We start from the raw sequence: 24,387 nt of genomic DNA on the forward strand, positions 1-24,387 counted from the left end.
CACTGGGTCATCACACCCACAAAAGATGAAATCTTAAGAAATTAAAGCTCTGAAAAACACATTTTAAGGTTAAATGTTTTTACTAATCCTGAACAGTTCAATTTTGTTTGTGGTTTTCTTTTCTTCATAGCACAAGATATGGACTGGCAAATACTCATAATGAATTGATGAATTAATATAGAAGCAATCAATGAAAGTATCTTGGAAAAGTCAAAATGATGAATACACATTACATATAAAGTAGTGATGTTCAAAATAGTGGCTGCATGTAGCTTTTCAAAGAATTATGTCCATTCCTTACATGTAACACATTGATAGGTCTTTCAATTTTTATAAAATTGAAAAAAATTGATACAGAGAATCATTGAAAGATTACTGTGAATACCTGTATACATACACCTAGATTCCATCACTAATATTTTACCATAAATGTATCATCATATACCAGTGTGTTCACCCTGCCATCCACCCAATTATTTCATGTTTTTCAAAACTTGCAGATAGGACTACATATGATCTCTAAACACACTGGTATGCATATCAATAATTAGGGTTCAACATCAATTTGGTGTGTTACCTCCTAAGCGAAAATTTGTAAGCAATGAAGCATACAAATCTAAAATGTATTATTTCATGAGTTTTGACAATTACTTATTTATATAATACAAAGCCTGTAAAAATACAGAATACTACCATCACCCCAGAAAGTTCTTCTATGTCCCCTTTTCAGCAATCCCTCCTCACTGAGGCAACTGTTTTATTTCAACTACAAAATCTGGAACGCAATATAGGTGGAATTTCACCTGTTCTAGAACCTTATATAAATGGGAATAGTACGTATATTCTTGTGTAAGGCTTTCACTAGACAAAATATTTTTAAGATTCAACTGTTTTCTTGTGTCTATCAGTATTTTGTTCCTTTTTATTGCTGAATGGTATTTGTTATTGATACTGTTTTAAACAGCTAACTTCTAAATACTACAGTATAGATTCTGGATTTTATTTCATACCTTCATATTGACATCAGCTCCATTGCCTACTAGAAGCTCTAAACACAGCGCTCCATGTGTTGATGCAGCAGCAAAGTGCAAAGGAGTAAACCCTTTTTCATTCTTTTGATTTACATTAGCACCACAGTCTATAAGTTCATTTACTACAACATCTTGTCCATTATAGCAGGCTACATGAAGAGGTGTATTTCCATAGGCATTTGGTTCATTCATCTATTGGAAGAAAAAAAATCTCAATGTTAAGTAGTCTCGCAACTTGCTATAAGAATGGAGGTTATTTTAGCACTGTTGTGGTTGCAATCAACTTATTAAAGCGAAAAACAGGGATAAGTGCACAGATAAAGCTTATCATTCTAAAGTTCATTTAAAATAATGAATATTCACAACAGCATTTTGGTGTCAGATTTTGTACATTCGGGGAATATAATTTATATATACAATGTCTACTTCATGACAAAATACAATGATTTTGAGAAGGATATTTTAGGAAAATGAAAACTAAACATATTTCTAAAAGCTTTCAAAGTAAGGTACAGTTATAAGAATCAAGACAAATGAACACAAACTGAAAATTCTGAGATATAGTGAATAACATGCATATTTTCAATCTTTTCACTTGTAGTGACAAAAGATTAAAGTTGGTAATGCAGTGAAGATTAGGATTTTTAAAAATGAGTGGCATCTTTTTCAATTTCGTTTTTGCAACTAAGTTGGAGTCTAGATACTTTCCAGCCTTACATGTTGATGTTATTGGTATAATATAATGAAGATGCTCAAATAAATACGCTCGATATTGAGACATAATTCTTGAAGCTCAAGTTTCTTTTTCATTTTGTTTCTAATAAAATAGGTGAATACTTTATAGGATTTTTTTTAATTTTTTTTTTTAAATGTTTTATTTATTTCTAGGAGAGAGACAGAGACAGCATGAGCAGGGGAGGGTCAGAGAGAGAGAGAATCACAGACTCTGAAACAGGCTCCAGGCTCTGAGCTGGCAGTCAGCACAGAGCCCGACGCGGGGCTCGAACCCACGAACCGCGAGATCATGACCCAAGCGAAAGTCGGACGCTTAACCGACTAAGCCACCCAGGCGCCCCAGGATTTTTTTTTTTTTTTTTGAGAGAGAGAGAAAAGCACATAAGTGGGAGAGAGGGGTGAGGGGTGGAGAGAGAGGGAGAGGGAGAGAGAAAGAGAGAGAAAGAGGCAGGCAGGCAGCAGGCAGGCCATGGTCAATAGTCTGAGGGTAGGATCTGACCATGCCACATAAACCAACTGTGTCATTTGGGGAAAAGGGGGAACTCTGGCGCTCTCAGTTACCAATGGACTTGGAAACTAAAATCAGCCATGTAGGTAAGTGACCAATCAATCACACCTATGTAATGCAGCCCCAATAAAATCTCTGAAAACAAAGCTAAGGTGAACTTTCCCAGTTGGCAAATACCATGAGCATATTCTCATACACTGATGCTAGGAGAGTAAGGAGTCCTAACTCCATTGGGAGAGAACAATGGAAGCTTTGTGGTTAAATACTCCTGGACTCTGCCCTATGTGTCTGACCTTTGGATGATCTTAATTTGAATCTTTTTGTGCAATAAACCATGAGTATAATAGTTTTCAGTGAGTTTTTTAAATCTTTCTAGTGAATTATCAAACCTGAAGGTGGTTCTGGGAAACATTCCAAACTTGTAGTTGGTTAGAAGTAAGGGTGGTCTTGTGTGGAGACTGTGCCCTCTAACTTTGAAGTTGACCCCAACTTATCACAACTCTATTTAACATTTTCTTTTCTGAAATCTCTGGGAACAGAAATTTGGAGGAAGCAAAAAAGTAACACTTAACTTTGGTCACAGTACCTAGATTTCATCACCAAAAGCTAAGACACATGGAATAGATTCCTCCTCAGAGTTTCCAGGACTTTGAGAGATTGAATTTGTTGTATTAAGTATGGTAATTCGTTATAGCAGCCTTGAGAAATTAATAAATTATGCAATTGGAGGCCACATGTCACTAAACAGCTCTAAGAATGGTCACTTATTTCAAAGAATGCTATGTCAGCATCGTTCACAAGTGTTATTTTACTGTCAATAAAAGAAACTTAAAAACCTACACTAGAATGGATGTGAAACAGAAATCATTTATCTAGGTTGGGGTACTGTAAGGCATTAAGCGACTCCAGTGAAACAGAACTATAGGAACTGTGGAGCTGAAATAAAACTTCTATCTATTTGTAGTCTACAGGACCCGACTTAATAACATGTTTGGATTTTTGCAACTTCTCACAATTCTGACAGGTAATTTACTTGCTTGCTTCAGGCAAAGTGTTTCTTACCACTCTTAAATTGAGTCTATTCAGCTCCATAATTCTTTTTATTTTTTAATTTACATCCAAGTTAGTTAGCATACAGTGCAACAATGATTTCAGGAGTAGATCCCTTAATGCTTCTTGCCCATTTAGCCCACCCCCCCACCACAACCCCTCCAGTAACCCTGTTTGTTCTCCATATTTAAGAATCTCTTGGGGCGCCTGGGTGGCTTAGTCGGTTAAGCGTCTGACTTTCGCTTAGGTCATGATCTCGCGGTTCGTGGGTTCGAGCCCCGCGTCGGGCTCTGTGCTGACTGCCAGCTCAGAGCCTGGAGCCTGTTTCAGTCTGTGACTCCCTCTCTCTCTGACCCTCCCCTGCTCACGCTCTCTCTCTCTCTCTCCCCTAGAAATAAATAAAAATATTTAAAAAAAAAAAAAAAGAAGAAAGAATCTCTTATGTTTCGTCCCCCTCCCTGTTTTTATATTATTTTTGCTTCCCTTCCCTTATGTTACTGTTTTTTTTTTAAAATTTTTAATGTTTTTTATTTATTTCTGAGAGAGAGAGAGAGAGAGAGAGACAGCATGAGCAGGGGAGAGTCAGAGAGAGAGGGAGACACAGAATCTGACACAGGCTCCAGGCTCTGAGCTAGCTGTCAGCACTGAGCCTGACCTGGGGCTCCAACCCACAAACCGTGAGATCATGACCTGAGCCGAAGTCAGATGCTTAACTGACTGAGCCACCCAAGTGTCCCGTGCTAATCTGTTTTGTATATTAAGGTCCTTATCTGAGTGAAGTCATATGAGATTTGTCTTTCTCCAACTGACTAATTTCACTTAGCATAATACCCTCTAGTTCCATCCACATTGGCGAAAATGACAAGATTTCATTCTTTTTGATTGCCAAGTAATACTCCAGTGTGTGTGTGTGTGTGTGTGTGTGTGTGTGTGTGTGTGTGTGTGTACACCACATCTACTTTACCCATTCATTCATAAGTGGACATTTGGGCTCTTTCCATACTTTGGCTATTGTTGATAGTGCTGTTATAAATAATGGGGTGTATGTGTCTCTTTGAAACAGCAAATCTGTATCCCATGGATAAATACCTAGAAGTGCAATTGCTGGATCGTAGGGTAGTTCTATTTTCAATTTTTTGAGAAACACTGTTTTCCAGAGTGGCTGCACCAGTTTGTATTCCCACCAGCAGTGCAAAAGAGGTCCTCTTCCCCAGATCCTTGCCAACATCTCTTGTTACCTGAGTTGTTAATGTCAGCCATTCTGACAGGTGTAAGGTGGTTATCTCATTGTGGTTTTGATTCATATTTCCCTGATGATGAGTGATGTTGAGCATTTTTCCATGTGTCAGTTGGCTATTTGGATGTCTTTCTTGGAAAAGTGTCTATATTCATGCCTTTTACCCATTTCTTCACTGGGTTGTTTTTTGGGTGTTGAGTTTGATTAAGTTCTTTATAGATTTTGGATACTAACCCTTTATTAGGTATGTCGTTTGCAAATATCTTCTCTCATTCTGTCGGTTGCCTTTTAGTTTTACTGACTGTTCCCTTTGCCATGCAGAAGCTTTTAATCTTGATGAGGTCCCAATAGTTAATTTATGCTTTTGTTTCCCTTGCCTCTGGAGATGTGTTCAAGTTGCTGCAGCCAAGGTCAAAGAGATTTTTGCCTGCCTTCTCCTTGAGGATTTTGATGGCTTCCTGTCTTACATTTAGATCTTTCATCCATTTTAAATTTACTTTTGTGTATGGTGTAAGAAAGTGGTCCAGGTTCATTTTTCTGCATGTTGCTGTCCAGTTTTCCTAGCACCACTTGCTAAAGATAAAGAAACTGTCTTTATTCCACTGGATATTCTTTCCTGCTTTGTCAAAGATTAACTGGCCATATGTTTGTGGGTCCATTTCTAGGTTCTCTATTCTGTTCCCTTGACCTGAGGGTTTGTTTTTGTGCCAGTAACATACTGTCTTGATGATTACAACTTTGTAGTACAGCTTGAAGTCCGGGATTTTGATGACTCCTGCTTTGTTTTTCAAGATTGCTTTGGCTATTCGGGGTCTCTTCTGTTTCCATACAAATTTTAGGATTGTTCTAGCTGTGAAGAATCCTGGTGTTATTTTCATAGGGATTGTATTGCATATGTAGATTGCTTTGGACACTATTGATGTTTTAACGATATTTGTTCTTCCTATCCAGGAGTATGGAATGTTTTTCCATTTTTTTGTATCTTCTATTTCTTTCATAAGCTTTTTTTTTTTTTTAATGTTTTATTTATTTATGAGAGAGAGATAGAGACAGCATGAGCAGGGAAGATTCAGAGAGAGAAGGAAATACAGAATCCGAAACAGGCTCCAGGCTCCGAGCTAGCTGTCAGCACAGAGCCCAATGCGGGGCTTGAACCCATGAACCATGAGATCATGTCCTGAGCCGAAGTCGGACGCTTAACCAACTGAGGTACCCAGGCGCCCTTCTTTCATAAGCTTTCTATAGTTTTCAGTGTATACATTTTTCACCTCTTTGGTTAGGTTTATTTCTGGGTATTTTATGATTTTTGGTGCAACTGTAAATGGTACAATTTAAATTGTAAACTGTAAATCGATTCCTTGATTTCTCTCTCTGTGGCTGCATTATTGATGTACAGAAATAAAACTGATTTCTGTGTATTTATTTTATATCCTGCGACTTTGCTGAATTCATGGATCAGGTCTAGTTTTTTGGTGAAATCTTTTGGGTTTTCCATATAGAGTATCATGTCATCTGCAAAGAGTTAAAGTTTCACCTCCTCCAAGCTGATCTGGATGCCTTTTATTTCTTTGTGTCGTCTGAGTGCTGAGGCTAAGACTTCCAATACTATGTTGAATAACAGTGGCGAGAGGAGACATCCCTGTATTGTTCCTGACCTTAGGGGGAAGCTCTCAGTGTTTCCTCATTGAGGATGATATTAGCACTGGGTCTTTCATATGTGGCTTTTATGATCTTAAGGTATGATCCTTCTATCCATACTCTCTTGAGGGTTTATTAAGAAAGAATACTGCATTCTGTCAAATGCTTTCTCTGCATCTACTGAGAGGATCATGTGGTTCTTGTCCTTTCTTTTATTGATGTGATGAATCACACTGAACTGTTTTGCAGATATTGAACCAGTCCTACATCCCAGGTATAAATCCCACTTGGTCGTAGTGAATAATTTTTTTAATGCATTGTTGGATCCTATTGGCTCCAAATATCTTGGAAGACTTTTGCATCCATGTTCATCAGAGAAATTGGTCTATAGTTCTCCTTTTTACTGGGGCCTTTGTCTGGTTTGGGAATCAAGGTAATGCTGGTTTCACAGAAAGAGTTTGGAAGTTTTCCTTCCATTTCTGCTTTTTGAAACAAATTCAAGAGAATAGGTGTTAACTCTTCCTTAAATGTTTGGTAGAATTCCCTTAGAATGCCATCTGGCCCTGGACTCTTGTTTTTTGGGAGATTTTTGATTACCAACTTGATTTCCTTACTGGTTATGGGTCTGTTCAAATTTTCTATTTCTTCCTATATCAGTTTTGGTAGTTTATACGTTTCTAGGAATTTTTCCAGTTCTTCCAGATTGCCCATTTTATTGGCATATAATTGCTCATAATATTCTCTTATTACTGTTTCATTTCTACTGTGTGGCTGTGACATCTCTTCTTTCATTCTTGATTTTATTTACTTGGGTCCTTTCCTTTTTGATCAAACTGGCTAGTGGTTTATCAATTTTGTTAATTCTTTCAAAGAACCAGCTTCTGGTTTCATTCATCTGTTCTATTGGTTTTTGTTTTTTTTTTTTTAATAGCATTGATTTCTGCTCTACTTTTATTATTTACTGTCTTTTGCTGGCTTGGGGTTTTATTTGCTGTTCTTTTTCCAGCCCTTTGAGGTTAAGATTAAGTTGTGTATCTGAGACCTTTCTTCCTTCTTTAGGAAGGCCTGGATTGCTATATACTTCCTTCTTATCACCACCTTTGCTGCATCCCAGAGATTTTGGGCTGTGATGTTATCATTTTCATTGGCTTCTATGTACTTTTTAATTTCCTTTTTAATTTCTTGGCTAACCCATTCATTCATTAATGGGATGTTCTTTAATCTCCAAGTGTTTGCGGTCTTTCCAAATTCTTCTTGTGGTTGATTTCGGGTTACATAGCATTGTGGTCTGAATATATGCACAGTATGATCTCAATCTTTTTGTACTTGTTGAGGGCTGATTTGTGTCCCAGTATGTGATCTACTCTTGAGAACGTTCTATGTGCACTGGAGAAGAATGTATATTCCGTTGCTTTAGGATAAAATGTTCTGAGTGTATCTATTAAGTCCATATGGAAACATATGGAGCATAAATGTTTACAACTGTTAGGTCTCCTTGGTGGATAGACCCCTTAATTATGATATAATGCCCTTCTACATCTCTTGTTACAGTCTTTATTTTAAAGTCTAGATTGTCTGATATAAGTATGTCTACCCTGGCTTTCTTTTGCTGACCATTAGCATGATAGATGGCTCTCCATCCCCTTACTTTCAAACTGAAGGTGTCTTTAGGTCTAAAGGGGGCCTCTTGTACACTCAGCTCCACAATTATGCCTTGCACCCTTTATCCAACCAGACAACCATCTACCATTTTCCTGTTTGTTTTTATAGCTGATCTAAAGCACCTCCCTCTATCAGAGCCTAACCCTCTCTCTCCTTCTAATTTGTCCCTTTAAAATATATATATATATTTTTCTTTTTTTTTTTTTTGAGAGAGAGGAAGAACATCAGCAGGGGAGGGACAGAGAGAGGGGAGGACAGAGGATCTGAGGCGTGCTCCACACTGACAGCAACAAGCCCAATGCAGGGCTTGAACTCACAAGCAGTGAGAGATTATGACCTGAGCCAAAGTTGGATGCTCAACCGACTGAGCCACTCAGATGCTCCCTTCTAATCTGCTCTTTTTAATCTGTTTTGAAGAACCAGATGAGTTTGTCAGAACTGTACATAAAATAAGAGAAAGTAATATACTAAGAAGGGCATAAAAGCACAAGTACTTAAAGGATGGCCTGTGAAAGTGACAGGCATTCTTGGCTATCTCAATTCAGGAAATCAAATATATTCCAATAAATCAGCAGCCCTCCTAACCAAACAAATTTATACAGTAAGGAACACTTACAGTTGATAGGCAAGAAGCCTTGAGTTTTCCTGCCTAGCTCTTGAAAATATCCTGTAATGCGAAGTGCTACAGTAGTTTAAAGCGAGTACTAGACTAACTGAGCAAGTAAGACTAACAGCAGTAACCTAGCCATTTAGGAAAAACAATGTCTCATCTGTTGGTTTCCACAGCTAAAATGGAGCTACAGGGCTTGCAATGTGATGAAGCAGAAAAACCTGCATCATTCATTCTCTTTTGGAATGTACTTTACCTCGTAATATACTTTTAATATACTTTGATTCATGATCAGATATTAGTGCACTATATACTATGTAAAGAACTATAAATATTTAATTAAAAGATAGAGATATTATTGTGTAAAATTATCTTTTTCATTTGAAATAAATTCTGCCAACAAGGAAATCACAAACATATAAAATTCTTCCTTCATTTATACTGCTCAATCTATATACCTACATCAACTCCAAGATCCAGAAGATACTTGACTACGCTGATCATTCCACTAGAGGCTGCTGCATGAAGAGGTGTGTAAGACTTTTTATCCTTGCACGTCACTTCAGCTCCATGCGCCACAAGTAATTTCACTACTTCAATGTGACCTGAAAATGTGTTTATGAGAGTAAAAAAAAAAAGCAGAGGAGAATATGGAAAATATGAAATACAATCTTGGATATCTTTTTAAAAAAGTTAAAATGCAAATTAATAAATAATGCATAAGTCACTAATAAATCAAGTTATAATCAGAGAAAGGATGGAAGAAAAAGGTAAGTATTTAGGTAATTTTGATAAATGTTGACAGAGGTAACTAACTGAAAACTATTGTACTTTTTTATTATTTTATACAGTGACAACCTTACAATTAATCTATAACCCTCCTTTTGTCTAGAGCTTGTTTTCAAGGTTGTTTTAATACATTCAAGTTCTTTTTTTTTTTTTTTTAATGTTATTTACTTTTGTGAGAGAGAAGGTAGGTGGGCAAAGGACAGAGAGAGGGGGACACAGAATCCAAACCAGGCTCCAGGATCCAAGCTGTCAGCACAGAGTCCAATGTGGGGCTAAAACCAACGAACTGTGAGATCATGACCCGAACCGATGTCAGATGCTTAACCAACTAAGCCATCCAAGTGTCCCAACACATTCTCATGTTCTGAAGTTAGCTTTTTATGTCTAATGTAACATGTAAGTTTATGTTTCTCTGCCTTAGTGGAATCTTCCACTTGAAAATCTGGGTGTGACTTGGGCTTGTTTCTTTAAAATGTTAGATCTTTAGAACATGTGTAAAGACTTCTTCTCCCCTATTATATTCTTAACCAACTTAGTTTGTTATTCACCTTTGTATCAATCAGGATAGGCTAGGTTATATGTGCTATGGTTAAGTCAATTCCCAAATCTCAGTGGTATTTTATTTTTCATCATCACCATGACTGTTTGGCAAGAGGGCTCTGTTCAGTCACTCAAGGACCCAGGTTCATATAGCTGACACCACCTTGAATGTGGCCAGTCAGCACTAAAAGGAGGAACAGATTACAGAATCATCTCAAATCAGCAATTAACTACTCTGGTCCAGAGGTGATGATGCTATCATTCACTAGTCAGAACTAGTCCCAGGCCCCACCATATCATACAAGGAGGCCAGGAAGGGGGACATGTATCCAGAAAGTGGGAGAACCACTACTCTCCTTTTATATCTCCTTGGTTTTTGTCACATTAGATTATACAGTGCCTTCTCCTCTTCCCATTATACTTCCCACCCTTGAGCCTTTGTTCATGGGATTCCTTCATTAGATGGAATGTTCTGCTTGGATGTCTCTTTCCAAGCACTGCTACTAATCCTTCAAGGCCCACATCAGTTCCCACCTTCTCGAATCAACCCAGTTATCTCTCTTCCCTAGAAGCCTTATAAGCCAAAAGCACCACATACCTGTAAATACTACTAATAAGTATATAATACCTTCTGATGGTTCTTAAACTTGAATCACTATTTATTTAACTGCCCCTAATTACATTTGTGTATTAACTTCCCAAATATATATTTTCAAAGGCAAAGGTATATTCCACATGGCTGAGAACAGTGTTATATACAAAATAGGCACTCAAAAAATTTTTATATTCCTTCATAGGGAATGAGTATATAAAGTTAATAACTATAAAAATGAGGCTCTCAAACACAGGTCCCTTTCCCTTGACAAATTTAGGCCAGGTTACAAGATTCACAAAGAATCAATTAGATTTAATTGTTTACATGTAAATTACCAATTAAAGTGGATGCTTTCAGCTATTTTTTTACCCCACCACAATAAGAAATATCTACTATATTTTTAGGGGGAAAAAAAAATCAAAGTAGTACCTATCAAATCATTAAGTGCCAAATCAAACGTAATTATCACGTATGAGTATCACCTGGTCCAAAGATCAATCACTACACATTGCCTTCTGATCTATGGCTCTAGAAAGACAGCCAGTTGCATTTACAGTAATGCATGAAAATCAGTACCTAGAAGGCTCACATATAAACATAGCTTTTCAACTGGGCAAATACATACTATTCACTAATATGTCAAAAAGAAACAAAGTTCTCGATGTTGAAGACTGGAAGGCTCATAATACAAACATATTAGAAAAACAGTTCAAAACCAATACACCATTCTAAGTAAATGACAAAGATTATATTAATTGTGCATATAAACTAGTAGATTCTAGGAAATACTTATTTTTCTCAACATCAATAAAACTTTATTTTGAAAAAGGACTATGCAAAGGCAAATTTATAAATTTAAAACAAGTACTTATTTAAGCACATTTCAGATATATGGATAAATTACTTTATTGGACCACTGAAAACATGAAAGAAGGGAATAAAGTTCTAGAATGAAATAAATGATATTGTTCTACCTACATAGCCCTGGCCAGAACAAGTTATGTGTCTTCCCTGTTAATTTATAGACTGCCGCTACCAGGAAGACTAGATTTCATGTAATTCATCTAGGTGTAGTTTTAGAAAATGATATTCTTTGGACATGCATAGTATATATAATTTTACTTGGAAAATTCCCTACATTTTTCTTTTGTTCATGAATTTGTAAAAAAGGAGAAAATGAATGGTGATCAGAATTTGTAAATCTTTATGAAAAGGAAAGGAAGGAGAAAAAAACACTATTTCATATTCATTCAAATCATGCACTGTTTTAAGAAGAAATAAAGAAATGAGTTGTTAGTCACAGTAATTAATATTTATTCAGTGCCATCTATGTCAAAGTCATTATGGTAAGGTGATTTGAGGTAGAATTTGGCTGAATATCGCTAAAAGTACTGAAAACAACAGAAAAGATGAGTGTGTAGAAGGGATCTTAGTGGAGTGTTCACCCAGAGTGAACACTGGGTAGGGAGGGGGAAATGATCAACTCTTTGGGGACAGAGATATCGCTGCCAAACACTGACACGTAATTCAGTAATAGCATATGGATAAATGGTAGAGCCTAACAGAAGAGTAAGAGGAGCCTCAACCAGGGGATACAAGGCCAGGGCAATTAAAGAAGTTTGTGAGAAAGAAATTATAAGAAGACTATATGTAATTTTAATGTCTCTCTCACAAATACGGATTCTCTGAATATAACCTAGTGGGGCCAAAGATCTGGACTTCAGGCTTGTCTATTAGACCAGTCAATAGCTCCCTACTTTTACATGTTTAGCTCTCTTTTAATCCTGAATGCTTAGAATAGCTGAACAGTTTTAGAAGCTATGTGTCAACACTCCTCTTCTTCCATGCTGAAAGAGACAGGGAAAGGAAAATTATAAGTCCCCGAATGTTTATGCTCAAAAATTAAATTAGGCCCAAGAAACACAGACTATCTCTTTTAATCTGCAACTGGCCTGAAAAGTGACACTTACTGCACCAAGGAAAACAAAGCCACTGAAGGACGGCTCTTGAGATATACACACCCAGCTATTCCAGGAGCTCAATTAGAGGCAACCCACAAAATCCTCAAGCCTTCAATTTCATGAAAACAACTGCTTAGTTAAGTCCTAATTCTTTGGAGGTAAAAGGCCTGATGCATTCTGCTTCATGTTTAAAAGGTGTACTAAATCATTCAGGATAGCTGCTCCAAAACTGTCTGGAAGGATAAGCTACAGAAGAATAAGCTGCTCCAAAACTGTCTGGAAGGATAAGCTACAGAAGAATATTCAGAAAAGTCCCCAAGACTTAAAATATGAAAAATCTACAGGCTGTGAGGAAGGGACTTCAGGATGCTATGGGAGACATGCTTCTGGATGTTCTACTTGCAAGTAACAGAAGAAAATTGCCCATGATGTAACTAATGGCATGAATCTCTAGTGTGAGAGAAACACCAGAAGCCCAAAATGTTCAGCATTTGGCTTTCAGAACAGGGACATCTGACAAGGATGTTAACCTTCAAGAACCTTCAATTTTGATCTTTCCTTATACTCACACTAAAGGTCAGACTTGCAATCCACTATGGATTCTGCTGGTTTTGGTTTTTTCTATGACTTACAAAAAATGTTGGACCTTGAGATTATCTATATAACTGGTTTGGGCTCATTTATTTTCTTCCATTGTCATATTTTACAATTTTATAGTTTTAATCTTATTTTTATGTGAGAGACAGGAAAAGTCAAAACCAAGAGCAGGGAGTCCTGAGGATAAGCTATGCTTAAAGGAAGGGTGGCTAGCTAAATGTCTTTGTAATTAGGTAATATGAATGGTAAATTAGGGAATGACTCCAGTATTACACAGAAGGTGTCAATCCATATGTGATTTTTCTTAAGCCAGAGGAGCCAGAATACAAAAGGAAAATTGTAACCTTTGGCAGAGAAGAGAAAAAATTCTGAGGCTCCAAGGCTACAGAGGGAGGAAGAGATCTTTCACTTTATTTTGAGAAACTTGAAAAATGCAATGTGTATATCCATCTCTTCCTCCCAGAGGTACAACTCTAGCCTTGCAGGACTTGCAAGGTTAGTGACAGGTTGTACTTCCTCCATACTTAGAAGTTTACTTCCACCTGCATGGTTTTAGTATCCACATGTCCGCTCTTTTTGTGCACTTAAAAATATCTTGAGGTAGGCTCAAGATCTGCCTGTGCTCTGGCTGTCCAAGTCACCTTAAGAACCAATTAATGTTTCTGTTAGTGTTCTGGTTGCATGATTTTGGGTGGTCTACCCTAAGACTGTTTTCCCATGAGCTCTGTCAGTCTTAGAGTGAAACTCTGCAAATCCCAAGAGTTTTCAAGAACATATATATCATGTCACAGCAGGGAAGTCTAAACTCTAAGTCTTAGTTTCTTTATGTGAAATTACTGTTGTAGAAATCAAACACGATGTTGCCTATTCAACCCAGTAGCCCAAAATAATAGACTTCTTAAAGCATCTTCATAACTTCTATCTTAATATTCCCATAAAAATAAGGATGGCTATAAGAATGGGCTTCCAGGAAACACCAATTAAAATTACGATTCCCAGACTGTGGGTAGGATGTCTCTCCCTTTAAAGGTAAACAGAATTATTTTCAAATTATTTCAAATTATTTTCAAACATTTAGGAGAAATGGACCTAACACACTCCTGTTCTAGCCAATGTCCCCCACTACAAGGCTGGGTCCACTTGCGCAGCAAATTAAGATATGGTGTAACTTCCCACTATCCTTTAAAACTATACCAAATGCAAGAACTAAAATGTACAAATTTTCCTGAATACATGTCAAAAAAATGAAACTTAAAACATACATACCCATATATGCCGCCCAATGAATTGCCCGTCTATCTTTCTTGTCAAAAGCATTAATATTGGCACCTCTAGACAAGAGTAGTTTGACCATCTGTAATAAAAATAAATAGTTTCATAAAAATTCTGAAGAACTGTTCATGAATATCCCTTATGATGGCTACTCATCTCAATCTCTGTGGCACTGAATTTCTGTGTTGTAGAAAGGAAGGAACTAGACTAAACAGTGACGATCCTTTAACGTAATTTAACAAATAATAGGACAAAATATGAAAAAAGGATTCACAATGCATGTTACTGAAGTCAGGCATCAGTAGCTTAAAGATGTCACTCTGTGTTCTGTCCTGGTATTTTATGAACAATGAAGTACAAATACGGAAAGTCTAAAGGTAGAATATTTAACAGGTTTTATTTCTTTAAATAGCCCAAAGTGCTGTTAAGATGCAAAAATGCATTCATATCCCACAAATGTCTTAAATATAATTCAGTGACAAATGCAGTATCTATAATATGGTTAGATCTGAAGGTCACTACATAGTCTACATACCTCCTGATGTACCAAGAACAGTATTTCTATTATAACCATATTTATGATAGGTTTCCTAACAGGAAAGGGCATTCCATGTTTCAAAAAAGGAACATATCTTGTGATCTTAACTGCAGTGAAGCAATGATTCTTTATTTTGCGAAAACAGAGAAACAGTGAAAACAACACTGCAGCCACTAGCTCTCAGCCATGGAATCTTGGGAATGTCACTTTATCTCTTTGAGTTTCTGTGTCTGCAACAAAAATGAAGGATGGATAAGCTGGCGTCAAAGGTTCTTGTTACTCTGTATTTCCTTCTGTACTAAGTCTTCTATGTACACATAAACCCTGTTCAACTGTGACAACAGCTAACATTAGGCAACGATTGTTGTATGAGATAACTAAATACTGGGGCGCCTGGGTGGTTCATTCAGCTAAGTATCCAACTTCGGCTCAGGTCATGATCTCATGGTTCATGAGTTCAAGCCCTGCATTGGATTCTGTGCTGACAGCTCAGAGCCTGAAGCCTGCTTCAAATTCTGTATCTCCCTCTCTCTCTCTGCCCCTCTATTTGTGCTCTCTTAATTAATTAATTAATTAAAGATAATTAAATATTAATTTTCTTAAAATTTTTTCCTTTCATGGTCTGTTATCAAAGAATTCTTGACTAAACATTGATAATAAATAAGAAAATATTTTCTAATCTCTGCATTCCTTTGTTACTATCTTTCTGGGAGCAAAATGAAACTGCTCTATCTTTCTGGATTTTTTTCCCCACAACGCCAGGACATACTTTTCACATCCTGTACGGCTGGCAGTGTTCTCCTTTGACCATGAAATTCAAGTATATGGGCTGTATCTGACAGGTAAATGTCAAAATTTGAGAATATTGTTATCACAAATTTTATCATGAAAACAAGTCTGAGGGTTTGCTAAAGCAAAATCAGACAAAAATGAGCAAGATGGGTATTTCTGTTTGCTACTACCATGGCTTGAGTGGCTAAAAAGAGCAAACTCATTAATAATTAGAGTGGTGAGTGGGAGGATGATAGGAGAGAGAATCACTGTCTAACTGAACACCACCTACCTCACCATGTCCACTAAAAGCTGCATGATGTAATGCGGTCCTCCCTGCTCGATCAGACACGTTTACATTACTCAGAAGAGGTACCAAAGCTTCAGCACACTTTACAGCTTTATTAGCAGCAGCGATGTGTAAAGGGGTTTGCCAATTTTTGTCTCGAGCATTAACATCTGCAGAATGCTTCAAAAGTACCTGCACTGCTTCCTAAAACATATGAAGATAAAAGTTACAAAAAGACAAATGAGTTAAGTTTTAAAAATTATATATATACACAAATATGTATGTGTATATATATGTATTTGTGTGTATATGTGTGTGTATATATATACATGTATATATGTATATATATATGTAAAGGAATTAAAATTTCCTGAAGAAATAAAAAGGCTGGCAGAACTTGCCATAAACAAGTAGGATTTATTCAAGAAAATAAGATATTTTGAACTAAAGGCAGTACTACTCAGAGCCATTATAAGATGCATGGAGATAAAACATTCTCCTTTTCTGTCCTCCAATTAAAAGCATAACAACATTAAGATGTGCAAGAAATACTTTTAAAAACATTCATTACTTTTCTTGTTTGTCTAGATGGCAATATACAATTAACTTATACTCTCAACAGTTTTAAGAAGATTTACTGTTTCGCCAATAAATATATAAATATTTAAAACATACTATCTCCCAAATTAGTATACATGTTATATTTTATAAAAGGAGAAATCACTAGGACCTGAAGAGAGATATACATTCAGTAAACAGAGAAACAGATGCTACAATGCTAACTGGTGAGAAAGCTGGTGTTAAGGCAATTTAAGAGCTTAGTATCCAAAGGGATTTGTCTTCCAGAAACACAAGGAAAACTTCACAACATCTATAAATTGGCCTCATGGCTAGGAATCTAGTATGCCATTTACATTAAGCAATATAGTCAGAACTAAACTTAGCAAGAAATTTTTCCTTATGATAATAATCCTCTCTTTGGCAGAATGATGAACTATGTATGAAATGAAAAGGCCCATAACAGAAATCATCTCAGTTCTTCATTTGCCAGGTATAACTATTTAAGTCTAGTAATAATGACCCTTGGTTTTCTTTAAAAAAAAAAAAAAAAAAAAGTACATGAGAAGTGTTCGAAAGTGTCAAATAACCGTAAGTAACAAAGAAGACTAAACACAATACGATCATCTCTGATTCACACATAGCTTTTGAAGCCTTTCGAATAAAGAGTAAATACAACTGTTTGAAATACGGGAAACAGTGCAAGTATTTAACAGGACTTTCAAAGACTGGAAAGAGGTCCAGTAATCCATCAATCTGTTAAAGAAGTCAGCCAAAGACATATAAGCCTACTTTAGACCCCACAATTCCTCTCTAGTCATCTAGTTATCTGAAATTTTAAAAGACCCATTTAAGAAAGTCCACAGTGGTTTTATTCATAAGAGCCACAAACCAGAAATGCAAACAGCCATCAACAGGAAAATAAACTGCTGTACATCCATATAATGAAACACTCTTCAGCAATAAAAGGAATGAACATTTAATTCATATAATATGGAAGACTCTCAAAAATATTAAGTTGGGGTGCTTGGATGACTCAGTCAGTTAAGTGTCTGACCCCTGGTTTTGGCTCAGGTCATGATCTCAACAGTTGGTGAGATCAAGCCCTGAGTGGGGGCTCCACGATGACAGCATGGAGCCTGCTTCAGATCTCTCTCTTTCCCTCTCTCTCTTCTCCCCACTCTCAAACAACAACAAACTTTTAAAAAGTATTAAGTTGAGGGGCGCCTGGGTGGCTTAGTCGGTTAAGCGTCCAACTTCCGCTTAGGTCATGATCTCGCGGTTCGTGGGTTCGAGCCCTGCATCGGGCTCTGTGCTGACTGCCAGCTCAGAGCCTGGAGCCTGTTTCAGAGTCTGTGACTGCCTCTCTCTCTGACCCTCCCCTGCTCACGCTGTCTCTCTCTCTCTTAGAAATAAATAAAAAATTAAAAAAAAAAAATAGAATAAAAAATAAAAAGTATTAAGTTGAATAAAAGAAGTCAAGATACAAGAGTACATACTGTATGATTCCATTTTTATAAAGTTCTACAATAAGCAAAATTATTCTATGGTGGAAAAAATCAGAACAGTGGTTGCCTCTGGGGACAGGGAAGTCTGACTAGAAAGGGATACGAGGTAACTTGCTGGAGTGATGGGTATCTTCCATATCTTGATTGGGAAAAAGGTTACATGGGTGGATATAGGAATCAAAACCCAAGGCTACATACACATGTGCATTTACTGTAAATTATACTTCAATGAAAAACAAAGGAGTATATATAAAAAAAATAGAATGCAGAGAAGAAGTGGTACAAACATACCACCAGGATTCTCCAACTCAAGAAGGGTATATTGTGATTTGGCGGATAAAACTAACATTATCCTGGGAAATGGTACTAGGTATCTTGATGGGTGTAGTAGAAAACTAATTAAAAAACAATATGAAGAATTTATAATTGGGTAAGTTAGGCAAACACAACATATTGTTAAGTGCCAGGCTTGCCTTATTCATTCCCAGTCTGGAATTCACAGTATATACTTCTAGAAAGTCTGGAGAATATGTTCTATTAGCAAGAAATAGAAAATCAAAACTATTGTTTTGCTGAAAAGCAAGAATGAATCCAGTTAATGGTAGGTGAGGGGGGGTTAAGATGGCACCTAACAAAGGCTATAAACACAGTTACCAAGATCCTAGAATCAAGACAGACCAAAGTTTGACCAGGGGTTCAATGCTATGGACCGAACTGTGTTCCTCCACAATTCGTATGTTGAAGCCCCAACCTCCCAGTGTGACTATATTTGGAGATAGTGTCTTTAGGAGGTAATTAAAGTTAAATGAGATCATAAGAGAGGCAACTTAATCTGTTAAGACTGGTAGCTTTAGAAGAAGAGGAAGAGAGAAAGATTCCTCCCCCACCCCCCTTTATCATGTGAAGATACAGTGAGAAATAGCAGTTTGTAAGTCCAGAAGATAGCCCTCATCAGAAACTGACTCTGCTGGACCTTGATCTGGGACTTCCAGCCTCCAGACTATGAGAAAATAAGTTTCTGTTGTTGTTGGATTTTTTTTTTTTTTAATTTCTTTATTTTACTTTGAGAGACAGAGACAGAGAGCAAGCGGGGGAGGGGCAGAGAGAGAGGGAGACCAAGAATCTGAAGCAGACTCCAGGCTCTGAGCTGTCAGCACAGAGCCTGATGCAGGGCTCAAACCCAGACTGTGAGATCATCAACTGAGCTGAAGCTGGTTGCTTAACCGACTGAGCCACCCAGGCGCCCAACAAATTTCTGTTGTTTAAGCCACGCAGTCAATAATATTTTGTTATGGCAACCCAAGCTGACTAATGTAGCCACCATTTACTAATCAAAATAGGTCAGAACACAATAGCAGTAATCTTTAAAAATTCAAAAAACAAACAAACAAACAAACACAAAACCCAAAACACCCAAATCTCTACAGACTAGAGGGAGACATTAAACCAAACCAAGCAGGCAGATTTCTAAAAATTACAAATCAATTAGCCTGATGTCAGAACCCGGAAAAAAATTCTAGATTATATTAACAGCACATTATAAGCATTTAGAAAATAATTTAGGAATAATAAAGGGCATACACGGTTCCACTAATGATAAATATTACCATAATAACCTCAATCCCAATTCTTCCATTATTAGAGTATGTGTAAGAGATACTCCAGGTGTGCCTTGACTTTAAAAAATCAGGGGCGCCTGGGTGGCTTAGTCGGTTAAGCGTCCGACTTTCGCTTAGGTCATGATCTCGCGGTTCGTGGGTACGAGCCCCGCGTCGGGCTCTGTGCTGACTGCCAGCTCAGAGCCTGGAGCCTGTTTCAGTCTGTGACTCCCTCTCTCTCTGACCCTCCCCTGCTCACACTGTCTCTCTCTCTCTCCTAGAAATAAATAAAACATAAAAAAAAAATAAAAAAAAAAATCAGGTAAGTAGGGCACTTGGGTGCTTTAGTCAGTTGAGCGACCAATTTCAGCTCAGGTCATGATCTCATGGTCCATGCGTTCAAGCCCTGCATTAGGCTCTGTGCTGACTGCTCAGAGTCTGCTTCAGATTCTGTCTCCCTCTCTCTTTGTCCCTCTCTTGCTCACACTCTGTCTCTCTCTCTCAAAAATAAACATTAAAAAAATTTTTTTAAAGAAATAAAAAAGAGTAAGTATCCTAAGTATCCTAAGACACTGATTTTAATAAAATTATGAAATACGGGATGATGACAAAAGGTTAAATAGTTTTATCCAGAGTGTTCATAGCTTGGGGTCAGTCTAGAAGAGTCTCTACAACTCTAGCTGTCTATGGCTCTGCCTTTTTAGCAATTCTCACCATTGATTTGAGGTCAGGCATGGGAAAAAGAAGAGCTAACACACTCGCAAATAAATGTAATAGTTGGAGGGACTGCTAACACCTCACATGATAATATAAACTTGGTGTCTTGATAGAACTAAAATGTAATTCCTAAAGTTACAGAGAGCTGAACTGTACGCTCCACTTGAAGAACGGCAGTCACAAATCACTGGTGGAGACGAGATGAGTCGGCCAGCCAATTCCATGAGGTGTCTGGAAGCCATGTCACTGAGGGAGACTGGAGGAGCTGAGGATTTGTTACTTGAAGCAGCCTTTCTCAACTCAGTGAGGGAATTAAGCCCTAACGCATCCTCTTTGTGATGAATTAACTGCTCCACTATGCTCTATGATGGTGTTAGGTTCCAAAGGCCTTGGAGGATTGAGAAAACAGTTGCTGTGATCACCCTCTGTAGGGCTTTCTTTTCTCATGGCACCTCAAAAACATAAACCAAAGCTGCCTAAAATTTGGTCTTTTCCATATCCTTCTGCGGCTATATTTTCCTATTCAATGAAATTAAGTACAGCGCTCTTTTACTCTCAGGATATAACAGAACAAATGAAAAGAACATGGATGCAACTGATATCTTGACTACGTTTCCTACAAAAGAATAATACTACACAGCCTAGTAATTTTTAGGCTGAAAGCAGACTTAAACTTTTCAAGATCACTGCTTTCTAACCTATAGCTGCTTGCCTATAAGTTCAGGCTAAGTACAATTTTTAAAAATCAGCTGTTGAGTCTTGGGCGGAACCTGCAATCTTCCTCTAATATTAATTTAAGAATTTTTGGTCTGTTTTACAATCTCTACAAATATACAAAGTATTCTTTAATTTGGCAAAACTCCATTAATTTTAATATTCATATTCCCAAGAGTCATACTAAAAACTGGAGAGGTATGACTAACTTATTAATAGGTCCCAATGACAGTGATGTTTATCTTTCTTAACTGCTTTGTTTACAGAAACTCTTTACAAGAGGGCTAACCACAAACTTAATTAACATTACCAAGGAATTTCAGAATTCAAAGTGTTTTGGTTAATGTCTTAGTTTTCATGATAATCCCCAGATTTGCCTAAAGTCACACAGCTAGAAGGTGGCAAGTGATACATGTAACCAGTTTCTCCAGATCCAGGCTGCACATTCCCTCAGCTACAGGCACATCACGGACCCGGATCCGGGGGAAGATGTGCTCCAGTGTACCGCCCACGGTTCTCTCCCTCCCCCTTCCTCCCAACCAGGAGGCCACAGCTAACAGACTGCCTCGGTCACACTGCAGGGTTTGAAATCCCTCCCAGCCACTCCCCCTCTACTCTTCACTTGTTTGAATCTTGTTCTGGGTTCAAGATGTAGTTCATAATGAGGAATATAAAGAAAAACAGAGCTAAGAGTTCTTTGGGCACATTGCATTTTTAAAATGCACCGAATACATTTGAGAAAGAGTAAGATGACAGAAAAAAGAGGGTCTAGGTTTTCATCCCATTTCTGCTACTCAAAAGTTGAGTGGTTTCTGACAAATCATTAACTACAATTCCCTCAAAATATCTATCCTACAAGGATGTCATGAGGACTAGAAGTATGAAAACATAAAAAAATTCTCCAAAAATGTCAGTTATCTTGAAGAGTAAAAAAGTATATAGGGTCATAAATAAGAAGAAACTCTTCTTCCCCATAAGACACCTAGCATTTTTAGGTGATATATTTAGAACTGGTAAAATGTGAGATGATGTAATGTTTTTGAAGCTAATTTCAGTGTTTAACTAAACAATACTTCAGTGAATTGCTACATAGTGTTGATATTGTTTCTTGATTACACTCAGTAGAACCTCTGCAGCCTGTCCAATAGAGAGAAGACTGAGGAAGATTTTATAAGATAGCAAATAATTTCTCTTGTAGGACAAAGACAAGGAGGGTTTTATAATCTTTGCTACTTCAAACTCTCCAAGAGACCTTAGTTACAAAAGAGAAATGGGAACACTTAACTTGGTCTATACAAATTCTAAAGTAAAATAACCAATCTAGGCATTTTCAGTTGCTTTTTCCTTCTTTTGAAAACACAGAATTTAATATGGGCTCACAGGCAGGCCTACTTAATGTTTTTATATACAATGTATTTACTAAGAGAAATTTCATACCTCACTACAAGATGCAACTGCTCTGTGTAAAGGTGTCAACCATTTGCTGTCTTTGGCATTAACTCTAGCTCCTGCAACAAGAAGAAAAAAATAAATTGAAATGTTTTGCATAAAATATTTTAAATAAATCTCCTGAAATATTAGTTATATATAGTCCAAATTGGATAATTAACAATTGAAATAATACTTCATTTTTTATACTTTCTACTAATAAATTACCATTAAATCACAAACCAAAACTATCCAATAAGGTATTCGTTCTTTTTATTAAAAATAAAGAAACATTCTTTTATATATAGACTAGAAAAGCACCTTTATACAGAGCATATTAAAGTAAAAATAAGATCCCATTTTAAAATGTGCCTTAAAAAAAGTCAAATACTTAAATAAATAAGAATACTCCTATGTAAAACGCAGAGCATTACAAAGTCATCATTACATTTCTTTACTAACAAATCTATCATGTTATAAAGCAACATAATATCAAAATAGTTCTCCAATGAGGATAAAAACTGCAATAGGTATTATAAAGTTCCTGTGTAAAATGGATACAATGGCTATAGACTTAGGGGGAAAAAACTGAGAAAGAAATGAATGAACCCACATGTCTTTCTGGGTTATACCTAAAAGTTTAAATTATTAAAAAAATATCAACTGCATACAGTTATTTAAAAATCATTGCTGGGGCACCTGGGTGACTCAGTCAGTTAAGCATCAGACGTGGGCCTAGGTCATGATCTCACGGCTTGTGAGTTCAAGCTCCGCTTCAGGTTCTGTGCTGACACCTCAGAGTCTGGAGCCTGCTTCAGATTCTGTCTCCTCCTCTTGCCCCTGCCCTGCTTATACTCTGTCATTCCCCCTCCTCCCTCAAATATAAATAAACAGTAAAGAAAAAAAACTTATTAAAAAGTCACTGGCGATGGACAAAAATTATCTTTAATAGAATATAAATACATTTGGGAGACAAAAAAAAGAGGAGGGAAAAATCTATTGGCTACATAAAATCCACTGATTTTGTACCTAAATCCCAACCAAATAGAAGCAACAATCAAACTGTAGCATCAGTATATCTCTAAGTAGAAAGACAGAGCCCTGGCTCTTAACAGTGAAGAGGGACTGGCAATAGGTCAATTGCCTATTTATAAACAATTCTAGATTTCTATCCAAGATCATGACTTGCTAGTAAGAAAGGGCTTTAGATATCTAGTCCAACCTCCTTATTTTCTAGATGATGAAACACAGGTACAGTGGATAGCTTAACATCAAAGTAGAGTAGAACCAAGGTTAGAATTCAGATGTCCAATGTTTACACTGTATGTTTTGAGTGCGAGGTTCCAAGGAATAATCAAGTGCAGTGACTCAAAGTTATGGCTCTAATAACTACTAGCTATGGGTTCCGAACTAATTGTGTGATCCATGTGAAACTGTTTCTTCATCTATAAAGCAGATCTCCTAATAGCTTGTTACAAAGATTAACAGAATAAACACACACAGTACAGTGACATTACAAGCAGATTTAAAAGTCTTGAATGTGAGAGAAAAATGAAATGAAATGTAAGTGTATAAAACCATCAACAAATGTAGCAGTTGAAATTCTGAGAGTAGCTGACCTCTGAGCAGTGACAGTGAGGACACTGAAAGAATCAAGAACCAACATGAGAGCTTTCATGACTGTTCAAGTAGGCTTTGGGTGAAAGACAGGGACTCAACAAAATGAAGAACAGCTAGAGAGAGTGGTAATTATATTCATGTAATAAACATCTGAACAACCATCTGCTAGGCTCTTGGGACACCAAAGTGGTTAAAACACAGCCTACCTGAACACATTTATGTTGGGTAAGAGGTAGAATGTAGATAGTGCTAACACTTAAAATGTTTACAGGTGAGAGAGAAGGTTAGAGTCCTCAGAGACAATGAAGGAGCAATATAGAAGCTAGGCTTCTTCATTCTCCCAGTTATCTGCTTGGAACTTCAATGGTTCTCCATAATCCTTGTACCTCTTTCTACAATTTCTATTTATATGCATAGTTGA

General features: G+C 37.0%; 1 protein-coding gene across 4 annotated transcripts in view; it reads right to left on the reverse strand.

Moving 5' to 3' along the window:
* The window catches only part of ANKRD28 (ankyrin repeat domain 28), a 206,487-nt gene that overhangs the window by 51,673 nt on the left and 130,427 nt on the right, over positions 1–24,387 (reverse strand). For 3 of the 4 annotated variants that reach the window (XM_039242213.1, XM_039242212.1, XM_039242215.1), the window contains 5 exons: positions 22,356–22,426; positions 15,827–16,027; positions 14,220–14,307; positions 8,934–9,076; positions 1,011–1,223 (listed from right to left, as the gene is read on the reverse strand). In XM_039242213.1, the coding sequence (XP_039098144.1) occupies positions 1,011–1,223; positions 8,934–9,076; positions 14,220–14,307; positions 15,827–16,027; positions 22,356–22,426 (716 nt within the window). The remainder of the gene's footprint in view (positions 1–1,010; positions 1,224–8,933; positions 9,077–14,219; positions 14,308–15,826; positions 16,028–22,355; positions 22,427–24,387) is intronic. The other variant, XM_039242214.1, reaches the window with a different exon arrangement.

The sequence above is a fragment of the Hyaena hyaena genome, unplaced genomic scaffold, assembly GCF_003009895.1.
Source record: "Hyaena hyaena isolate Hyena2069 unplaced genomic scaffold, ASM300989v1 scaffold_210, whole genome shotgun sequence".
NCBI classification, from domain to species: Eukaryota; Metazoa; Chordata; class Mammalia; order Carnivora; family Hyaenidae; genus Hyaena; species Hyaena hyaena.